This window comes from Triturus cristatus, chromosome 4_1, assembly GCF_964204655.1.
Source record: "Triturus cristatus chromosome 4_1, aTriCri1.1, whole genome shotgun sequence".
NCBI lineage: Eukaryota > Metazoa > Chordata > Amphibia > Caudata > Salamandridae > Triturus > Triturus cristatus.
In genome coordinates this window covers 811,330,674-811,342,536 of record NC_140585.1, presented here as the reverse complement: position 1 = coordinate 811,342,536, position 11,863 = coordinate 811,330,674, and the positions used below count along the sequence as shown (strand labels likewise).

At 40.3% G+C, this 11,863-nt stretch overlaps 1 protein-coding gene across 21 annotated transcripts in view; it reads left to right on the top strand.

The window, feature by feature from the left end:
* Window positions 1-11,863, top strand: part of GRIP1 (glutamate receptor interacting protein 1) — a 1,150,044-nt gene that overhangs the window by 1,010,238 nt on the left and 127,943 nt on the right. For all 21 annotated transcript variants that reach the window (XM_085653460.1, XM_085653456.1, XM_085653454.1 and 18 more), the window contains one exon: window positions 488-633. In XM_085653460.1, coding sequence (XP_085509586.1) covers window positions 488-633 — 146 coding nt within the window. The remainder of the gene's footprint in view (window positions 1-487; window positions 634-11,863) is intronic.

The window sequence follows — 11,863 nt, the reverse complement described above, 5'->3', positions numbered from 1 at the left end:
CTGATGAAATCCGACATTGAGTTGATTAAATTTATGGCCTATTTCAAGTTTTAATTTGGCCTGACATGTTGATTTTGACATAGATGGCCCTCGCTGTAAATAGCCTAGTGAAAACAAACCATGCCTCTTACCTTCAGGAGTTCAATAGTATGGATTACCAAAAACCAAGTAACATCTTCAGTTTAAACAAGATAGCATTTATCTGGTAGAAGACACCTCTGCCATAGAGGGTTGTTCCACCACAATAAGGGTGCAGGAATCCCCCTTAAATGGAAAACAGCAAAAAATGAAAGATCATTTGGAAACAGGAGAGGTTTTGGAAAAAACAAAAATGTGAAACCAATTGAAGGGCAGGTAGAAAAGAATATAGGTAGAGCTGTGCTGTGAGCTTCAGGTATGGTCTCTTGCCTAGTACGAGACAGCTAACTGATCTAGTCTGGTTAGCTCGATTTAGATTGTTGTTGTGATTTGTGGTGTCTTTTAACAGGTGTGGGGTGCTTCAGGTTGGAGATCGTGTGCTGGCAATAAATGGAATCCAAACGGAAGACAGTACTTTTGAAGAAGCCAATCAGCTCCTGCGCGACTCCTCCATCACCAGTAAAGTGACTCTCGAAGTCGAGTTTGATGTGGCAGGTAAGACGCTTCCACCTGTTCTTAGATTTCAGCTGATTACATTTCTTTTTGATAAATACTGAGTTTTTCATAGTGCTGCATTGTTTTGCTTTCTCCTAAATGAATGTTTTGTCACATTTCTCTTTTTTTAAGAGGCTTGCTATTTTTTGTGGCATCTTGAGCACATACTGTGTCCATAGACATGTCTATGTACTTTGTATATACATTTTCTTTACACCACTCTGCTTTTGCTCTGTTATTGTTTGAGTGTGGTATATGTGGTACATCACTTTAAATTTCGAATTATATTGGTACTATATGTTTTTATGCAACTTTAATTCGGCATTACACATCACTAAATCTATTTCATATGAAGCTAATTAAAACGATTTTTAAAATTGTAACACATTCATGGCTTCACAATAGTAATTACAACATTTCAACGTGTAATTGCAACATCACACATGCACACACATTCACTCTCCATTCTTCCCTCCCTCCCTCCCTCACAACAACCACTTTTGTATGAAACGTTGCTCACAGTAAATAAGCAAAATAATAAAGCTGCCTTATAAATCAAATCAAGGAAATGCACATAGCAAGGTATTTAACTTTATTGCTCCAACACCTTTGAAAATGCTCCTAAATTCAGAAACTGTCTATGTAAAAAAAGTGCATGGATTATGCCTAGATATTTCTTCTTCGATTTGAATCCAATTAAATTCTACCTTTACATGTTGTGGGGATTGTACCAATTTAGTTATTTCACCTCCTCTTTATAATGGAAGAACTTAACGAATTGCATTAGTTAGTGGAATATATAGTTAAATACTGTTTACATAGATTATGATTCTCGTTTAAAAAGAAATGTTGAAAAGGTTGAAGGTGCTGCGTCAGTTACCATGACCTGAGATTAAAGATCACAAATTGTGAAAGTTAGATGTCTTAAAACATGACCTAAAAGCATCTATTATGACCACCAAACTGGAGGGCCATAACTGTGAACCAGTAAATCTTCTTTTGTTCTTATTGGTTCAACACAGATGTCCCACAAGGGCAAAACGAGTGCCTTGACTTCTTCTATGGTGTTTCTCATAAGAAGGCTGCACTTTGAGGATACTTTGACAGGCCCAGGAATCAAGCTCTGTAGAAGCACAGCAAGAAGGACCTGTATCAACCACTGCCAAAACGTTTATACTAAAATGTTAACATTCGGTCAGACTTTCAAAAGAGTTTTTTGGTAACTTTAAACAACTGCTTACATGGCTGGTTTGGGGTAGCAAACAACCCTGTTTAAAATGTGATGTACTCACTCAGCTGCGAACAAGGGTGGCCTGGGACTGCCGGATACCCTTCTCTGTTATTTCATTGCTCAAACCTATCATGCTAAACACTGGCTCAAAGATGCAAAAACCATGACTCGTGGTAGAGTCGAAAAGGCATTAGCATGACTGCACACACTTCCCACCATTCTGGGAAAGAAGCTTGTCCGGCAGCGTGACAAGACCGATGTCACAGCGATCACGAACAAGCATGGTGGGAAACAGCAGGATTGCTGGGCATGGACAGACCTTTACTATTGCTTAAAAAATATTAAAATCCCAATCACTTCACCACTTCTAGAGTGTGCGACAGTGACATTTGTATTCGCTCAAAGGTATTTACAGACAAAGTATGAAACACAACACTAGCAATGCTTCTTCGTCACCGATTAGGGCCCGCTGCCTGCTCAATGTTTCTAAGGTCCCCCAAAGCCCCACCAGAATTGGGAATGTTAAATAAGTTGATTCACAGAGGGAAGGGGAGCAAGACTATATCATTGTTACAAAAGGAACTGATTAAGTCTATAGTTATGCCAGTCCATGCATCCAGACAGGTATGGGAGATGGACCTAAGTAGACCTATACCATGCAAAAGTTGAAAATACTGTTGTGCGCAGGTTAAAGATATGCCATTCAGTTATCTCTTTTTTGCATATTGCTTGTAGTTGCCCTGCTATGAGCCAGCACTTTAAAGCTGTAGTTGAGGCAATAACTAAAATTAACATTACACCTAACAAATTACATAGGTTGAAATTAAAAATTAAGTTAAAAAAATACATATATATACTCACAAACAATACATGGAGAATAATGTAAAGCTGTTATATCGTCTTATTGATGTATTCATTGTGGTGGAAGGGTCTGATGTGGAAGCTACAGAATTTGTTGCAGCCATCAACAAAAACAACATCAATTTAAAATTCACCTCCATTGTTAGTGATAAAAATATTCATTTCTTGGACGTGGAATTATATATAGAAAACAATAAGGTTGAAACAAGAATCTATAGGAAGGAAACAGCCGGAAATTCGGTGCTGCATTCCGCGAGTTTCCACCCCAGGCACCTGGTTAAGAGTATCCCCTATGGGGAAATGTTGCGACTCAAACGAGTCTGCAGCAACCCCGTAGATTTAGCTGCAGCACAGCAAGAAAGCAAAAAGAGATTCATATCATGAGGGTACTCAAGAAAGACAATAGAAGCTGCTATCAATAAATCCCAGAATCAAGACAGATCCCTTCTATTACAAACCGAAAAGATGAGAGACCACATTGAATTGCAACAACCAATGGAAGTAAGGTTAATTTTAGCTTACAAGGCCCATCAAAAGGAAATTAAAAAGATCATGCAACGCAACTGGCCTATAGTGCAGAGTGACCCAGTTATAGGGGTTTAATTACCACCCAACTTGGGAGTCACCTACAGAAGACCCCCCTCCATGCACAATAGTCTAGTAAGCAGCAGCCCAGAAACAAAAGACCAAACAAATTGGTGGGTACAAAATGGATTTATAAAATGCAAAAGTTGCAAGGCATGCCAATATGGCATAAATGAGAAAACATTCAAGACTGCGTTCAGTGAAAAAGAATTTAACATCAATAATCCACTTAACTGTAAACCCGAATATGCCATATATGTTTTGGAATGTTCTTGCAACCTCAAATATGTGGGAAGCAGCAAACTTCCTGCACATAAAATGATTTTGCAACACATCAGGGCCATTAACAATTGTGACCAAACGTACCCAGTCGCTAGACATTCCAGGGAGGTGCACAAAAGCAATCTTAAAGATCTTACATATTACCTAATTAACACCATTCCCATTAACAGAATGGTTGGTGATAGAGCAAATACATTCTCAACTTTGATAGCAAGACCCCGGGAGGTTTAAACACGACCGAGGATCTCTATACCTGTCTATAGTGACTTTTAAGATTCATTAGACTTTAAAACTGACCCCTGTATAACATCAGACACCCTTTAGTGCAAATCAACATTAGAATAGAGGAGAATAACTAAATGCAAAATCAGGAAGGGTGTGGGAGGGTTAGAGTAGTAGAAATGAAACAAGCTGTAAGAATATTTTAACTTAAGGAATGGAGGCAGCCCAACCAACCTTAACCACTAGAATAGTGTTTTTTTAAATGTTAAGAGCACCTTAAGATTTGTAGATAAAATACTGGGTTGCCAAAAGGGAGACTGTGTATCCTTTACTGATAAGAGAGCACCATCACTTTTAGTCTATGAAGTCATTGAGCAGGAACAGACGGAACTTGTAGGAGCCCATGGTAGGACTTTTTTCCTGTGAGACTGGTATTAGAAACCTTTGTACAGTAGAAATAACACATTTAAGCAAGGATTTTGCCATCATAAAGATTTTAACAATGTTTGGCTTCTCTGAAAAGAATTTTAAATTATGAATATTTATTTATTCATTCATTCTGAGCATTGAAATTTATAATATAAGACTTATATATATTTTTATAGTGTTTTACATTTAACCCTTTCCATCGGTCGGACGGCCGGGGGCCGTCTGACGTCACAGTGGACATGTGTGGAGGACGGCTGGGGGCCGTCCGAACCACGCCCACTCATTATTTTGCCCGCACCGCAGCAGAACTCGCGCCGCGATCAAGGAGTTAATTCTGTTTTAATATATCATAATTTATTTATTTACCCGTATATTTATATGGGTACAAGAATATTGATTCTTACCGAGATGCCATATGTATTTAACATTCAAGATAGTATTCAGAAAAGCAATCATAATGATGGTGTGAAAGAACTGTACTGTATTATACAGAAACATCTCTAGATAGTATGTCCTTCATGTCTATTACTGACTACCAATGGCAAGGAGCACGAGTCACTTTAAAAAGGGTGTAAAAAAATCATTGGCGTTGTCATGTGATCAAGGTCCGGCTGGACCGAAACAGGTTATGACCGATATGAAATAAATAATAATAGAAGCACTTACTTTGTGGTCCGAGCCTGCTTTGGCTGACGAAGAGCTGGGAAAGAAGGCGATTTGGAGATATATATTATCTACTGGCGGTCGCCAGTAGATAGTTATAGTTACAACCTAGTTTCCATAGGTAATCTCAAAATTCTATTTTGAATAACTTTGGCGCCGGTTGACGAATCCTCACGAAATTTTCAAAACAAATGGGGCGCTCCGTTCAGCTCCTACCCTGAAAGTCTCGGGGTGATTCGTCAAGCGGGGGCCGAGAAAAGGGGGGGGTCCCAAAACGCGTTTTCCCCATGCATTTTTCCATAGGACCTTTAGTCGCAGCTACAGCCCGAACGGCTGAACAGAATTACGTGAAATTTGTCAGAGAGGTAGCCATAGGGTCAAGGAAGTGCCTATTGCAGGTCTGGTGTAAATCTGTTCAGTATTTCCTGAGAAAATAGCATTTAAAAGCATATCAATATCTATACGCGCGCACCGTGCGCGCACGGTGCGCTCACCCTGCCGTGCGCGAGCGCAATTCTGATTGGTTGTTAGATGTCGGTAAACATTCGAATCGGTCGAAACCAGGAAGTGTCGGCCGCCATTTTGTCTCTCGCAGTCTGAGGAAGTGAAAAAAAATGGTGGAGAACATGAAAAGGTGGCAGAGTGGACAGTTCCTGACCCCCTAGCCTTGGTCAGGGGGTCACAGAAGGACCTCCAAGGGAGAAAAAAACAATTTTTTTTTTTAAATCGCGAGGTGTGCGCACAGCGCGCGCCCGGCACGCACTGCGAACCGTGGGTGCACGGTGCGCGCACGGTGAAAAACCTGAAAAAAAACAAAATTAATAAATACATAACTTAGCATTTAAAAAACCGTACAAATTCACTGAAAAAACCATAGGTTTCACACACGTTATAGTTACGAATTGGCATTTAAAAAACCTTGCAAATTCACTTAAAAAACCATAGGTTTCACACATGTTATAGTTAGCTGGACATTTCACTCGTAAAAAACCACTGAAATTCCCCCGTTATAGTTAGTGCAGGCAACTATAACTCACGCGACCGCAATCCTATGCTGATGACGTCAGATATTACATCACTGATGACATATGTGTCTTTATGAAAAATAAATATTTGTAATATATGTATAGCTAAAGATTAATGGAAGAAGACATGGGTAAATAAGTGTCTAAATACAGTGATGTAATATCTGACGTCATCAGCAGAGGATTGCGGTCGCGTGAGTTATAGTTGCCTGCACTAACTATAACGGGGGAATTTCATTGGTTTTTTACGAGTGAAATGTCCAGCTAACTATAACATGTGTGAAACCTATGGTTTTTTAAGTGAATATATATATATATATATATATATATATATATATATATATATATATATATATATATATATATATTGTTTCACCAAAGGACCACCCGTTTGAAGACGCACTCGCAGGCAGCAGATTGACGGCACTCGGCGTTTCCTTTTCCTTGGAATTAATTCAGCTTAAGCCTTACGCGTTTCGGAGCGTGGTTGCTCCTTGTTCACAGGCAGTTCGCAAATGACAAGGCAGGAGTTCAGGACGCTCACACAGCATGCGCTTTAATTTGCCCTCCATTGGGCAGCAGGTGATTGCAGCTTTCAACACATAATGCGGATTTCCCTTCCTAGAGACCCACTGAGGGTATGACAATATCGCTAAATATAAATGCAAAGCGGGACCTACTATAGGTGAATTACTGGATCAAGAGGGCTTACAAACCTACTATAGGGAATGTACTACTACAAGTACCAGCATGCAATACAAGCTGCAATCACCTGCTGCCCAATGGAGGGCGTATTAAAGCGCATGCTGTGTGAGCGTCCTGAACTCCTGCCTTGTCATTTGCGAACTGCCTGTGAACAAGGAGCAACCACGCTCCGAAACGCGTAAGGCTTAAGCTGAATTAATTCCAAGGAAAAGGAAACGCCGAGTGCCGTCAATCTGCTGCCTGCGAGTGCGTCTTCAAACGGGTGGTCCTTTGGTGAAACAATATATATATATATATATATATATTTATTCTTTTCTTCATATTTTCACGCGCAGGCCAGAAGCGCGTGCAAGAGGACCCGTCTCGTAAGTGGCCTTTGATAAAACTGGCAGTGTGGCAAAATCATCCAAGGTATTAGGAATCACAGGCCCACCTCATGAAGGGAGCCCGGAAAGAGGCCGCTGCTACTATTAGTCCGTGACTGCACGGGGACGCCTGATGACTGCATCTTCGCGTCACGGCCCTACTTGGTTTCTGGATGTGTGGCTGAGGCGTTGGGGACTTGAGGCGGCAAATAACACTTTCATTTTGGGACTCACTCGGCTGACAGCAAGCCCTTTCCTCCCCATATTAAAAAGGCACAACAGCGCTTACTAAAGCATGAGATGGCTCCGCTGCCGATACCTACCGGAGTGATGCAGGCTGGGAATTGGAGTCTTTTACCTGAAGACTGCAGCTGTGAATAATAATGAACTGAGCCAGCTAGACTCCCGCCAATGGGAGGGCCATAAAATATTTAAAGGAGGGACTGAGTGAAACCTACTGCAACAGGCATCTGAGGAAGGCATACGTGCCGAAATGCATTATGCCCTGCAGAATGGTGAATAAAGGTCGTCTTGATACTCCCTGCTGTGTCCTCTGGTCTTCCCTACAGGAGTGATCTTTTCTTCATATATATATATATATATATATATATATATATATATATATATATATATATATATATATATATATATATATATATATATATATTTTCAACACAGCACTCCCATGAAAGGAAAGAGGTCGCACTCCCAACAGCTGTTACTCCGTTTTTAATTCTTCAGAGTTGGCAAAACCACAAAATTCCAAACCAACGCGTTTCGGTGTACCATACACCTTGTTCACGGTTGTTGTTTGCACCATTGAAAGAAATGTTCATTTAATAAAGTGAATTGAAGGTCAGTCTCTGACATCATTTCCTGATGCCGCTTGCACATTTACCCTTTGAATTCTGGGTGATGTAGTTTTTTGTGAACCAATGAATTACTCCACTATATTTCGAGTGTTTGTAATAGATTCATTATCTGTAAAATATTAACAAAAGTAATTGTGTCCGTTATGTATACTTTTGATAGTTTTGAAACTCCATTTAAAAATTGACATTGTACGAAATTCTCTCATGCTTAGAGTCAAATAGCGTTAAGTTTTTTGTCCAGCCCTCTGGTGGGCTTTGCAGCGCCTGAAGCCAGGAACCATTGGGCCATTTTGGATATATTTGAACCTGACACGGCGCTCACCGAGAAGCGATCAGTTCATCATCAATAAGGAGCAAACACGAAGGGGGAACGCTGTTGCAAGGTAAGAGCGTATACCCTGAGTGTTCTCCGGATTATTATCGAATAACTGTTCTAACAACTCACAGAGTTCTTCCTGTGTAATCTCGGTTTGAAACACGAGGCTTTTTTAACTTTTTCGGACAATCAGTGATAAAAACGTGCAATCTTTTCTCAACTGGGATTCAGCACTTTGAATGCTACTGAAATTGTTGATCCGAATTGTACTAAAACCTCGACAGCTATTAGGAAAGCAAAGGAAAAAAATCTTTATGTTGGCACAACCATCGAACATATAATTAATTTAAACATTATAACAATGGAAAAACGTGAAGCGAAAAGAAGGGAACAACTGACAACAATGTTTGATAAAGAACAACCACAAACTGATGCCGATAAACAAAACCCCAGTGGTAAAACGGATACCAAAAGCAAAATAAGGCAATGGGAGAAACTAAGCAGAAAAGAGATTAACAAATCATGGGAATTAATTACATTACAGAAATATTTAGAAGTACAACGGGTGCCTCGTGGCCTTCGAATCATGTTAATGCCTAGTCAACAAGATGCATCTAATGATTTATTACAAGAATGGGGTGAATACACTTTGAATTCCTCATTGGGTTTAATAAAAATTTTGGTTAAACACGTTGAAATTGCTTTGAATAAAATCAAGGAACAACTACATGAATGTGAAAAAGATTTGGAATCCACAAAATTAAACCCTGAAGTGTTAAAATTCAAAGAAGATTTGGAAAGACAAATAGATAAAGACGAGGATGTTGTCAGACAACGGAAACACAGTAAATTTGTGCGAGATACTGAGGACTATGTGGAAGGCAGAATATTTTCTTTTGCACGTAAATATGATCCATTCAAACAACAAACACCAACAAGCAATTATTCAACCACCTCAAGTAGCTTCTCCTCCTTGGCTTCAATTTAACATAGCGAAGGGGACAACGAGGCAACCCCTGCAGACGCAAGAAAGGTTTTTTTAGGGGACATGCGCCTGGTATTACAACAACGTCAATGGGAACAAAATCAGACATCACAACGTCAACCTCGAGGAAGAGGCAGGGGGAAACCCTGGCAGCAAAGAAAACGCGCAGAACAAAACGAAGGGGACGAAGAAGCAAGTTCCTCAACAGAAAGGAGTGGTATAAAAACAAGGAGTATGAGGCAGAGAAAGGATCAATAAAAGATGAACTTCAGATTATAAATCTAACTGAAAAAGAACTATCGTTGGAGGAAACATCACTGCTAAAACGTGGCATTAATTATTGCCCTACTCAGAGAATGGATCTGACACAAATAAGAATTGATTTATATCTTTATGTTTGAAAAATCAAACTCGCCAAATATTTTTGGGAAAACCAAAATAAACCCAAACTGATGAAAAAGTCTGGCAAGCCAACTTCAACCCTCTTGGTAAAAGAAGCTGATGACTTCTTAACTTTACTTAACTTAAATGCGGAAGAAGGAGAAGAAATCACCCTCGGAACAGCATGCCCACAATTGGGTGCAGGATTAAGTGAAAAAAGACCACGATCAAAATTCTACCCACAACTAACCCCTGGTAACAAAATTGACCTCTTTCATGAGGCGGTCATTCAAGACCTTTACAAATTAAAGCATAAAAAATTCAAGGATAATCTGACTAAAACAGAAAGAGATGCACTATCAAAATTATCCAAAGCGGATGACTTTGAAATCAAAATAGCGGACAAAGGGGGCAATATTGTGTTATGGGACAGAAATTTGTACACTGAAGAAGCCCTTTTACAACTAAACAATTCTGAATACTATGAAAAACTGCCAAACAATCCTATAACAACCATAAAGAGAGAATTGGAAAAGAAATTTCAGACATGCATAGCTAATAACTTAATCGATGAAGATGAACACAAATACCTAACAGTGGACTTTCCGATTTTAGCAACCATGTATTTTCTCCCCAAAATACACAAAACCCCCAAACAACCACCAGGGAGACCTATACTATCAGCAAAAGGCTCGCTTTTGGAACCAGTGGCAAACTTTATTGATCACTTTCTAATGCCATTTGTAGCCAATCTTAAATCATACATCAAGGATACTTCAGATTGTCTTAGAGTCTTGAAAGATATAACTTGGCGAAACACCTACTGTCTTATCACAATGGATGTGGTATCATTATATACCACGATTGATAACACACAAGGATTAAAAGCAGAAGTGGATCAGTACCTGCTGTGAGGGAGCTCTGTTTCTGGTTTATACAAGCCCTGTTCCTGCTCAACACTATACCAGAGGTGTATCATTAACAATTAAAGAAAACAAGATATCAACAGGGACAGCTCTACTGTATCTAGAATTGTAATTCTAACCTATCTTCCTTGACTTTGTTGAATCTTATTTCAGACATTAATGAAAGACAGGAAGGTCTCAGTTACTATTTTTGGCTTGGAACAGTTTTCAGGTGTTTACTGTAGTCATGCTTTCGTTGTGTACGATTGGGTGGTAAACTCAGTTGATGTAATGGTTTGTGGCAATAATGTGAATATCATATTCTTAGCATGTGTGGCTGTAGATACACTTGCTGGGCACCCTCCTGCCATTTAGTGTTGTGCTCGGATGTTTACAACTTGTTTTTCTTCGAAGAATTATTTCGAGCCACGAGATCCAGAGACGACTAATGCACATGTTAATCGGCTCCATCTTCAGATTCTTTTTTGCCTCCATCAAGCTTGGATGTGGTTATCAAAACTTTCTCGCGACATACTTTCTGACCCGGAGGTGAGTCTTCCTGTGACAGAGCAAAGCATCGATGACCAGTCTCTGAAGATCTAACGCTTCGAGTACTCAGCACCTTCCTCACAGAGCAGAGAATATTCCCGGATAGGTAATGGAATGGACCCCATTTTGAAGATTCCCACAGTGCAAAACAAAATGCCTGCACAACGATCAACAACTGGTATGTAACTTGTGCCTCTCCCCAAAGCATGGTGACCAGGACTGTACGGCGAGCCAGCAATTCAAATTGAAAAACTTTAAGATACTGAAGTTTCGCACACAGTATGGAGGCCACTCCTGAGCTTGAAGTACTGGAGGGAGAAGAGATCATCAACGCCGATGAGGATAAGGAGTATGAAGGAACAGAGTAACCAGGTAGCCCGTACTGCGTTGCATTCGAAGGCTCAGACATCAACACCGGTGACAGCGATAACGATGGGCAACCATTTCCTTCCGTATAGATCCCAACATTGATCCGGAGAAAACCTGGGGACTGAAGATGAAGGCTATGCCAAGGGAAGTGAGTGCTGTTGCTGCCTCAGCTGCTCCAACACAAAAACTACAGCTGCAAGACTTTTAAGAGTCATGCCCTAGAGTGGATCGACCCAGCAACCCAGTGCATCATGCAGGTCTAGTGGTTCTGGTCGACACCGAGACCTCGATCCTGATCAGGCTCCAAGCCAGAAGACCAAACACGGCGCCAATGCGTTGAAGTCACGGACCTCATGTCTCCTTGGCGTCGAAGACCCCAGTATCTAAGCGTTCGGCTATGTCATCCAAACCTTCAGCCCCGAAAGACCTGACGCAAAGGGTGTTCAAAAAGCCTCATAAGGACAGTCCTCGATGAGAATCAGAGG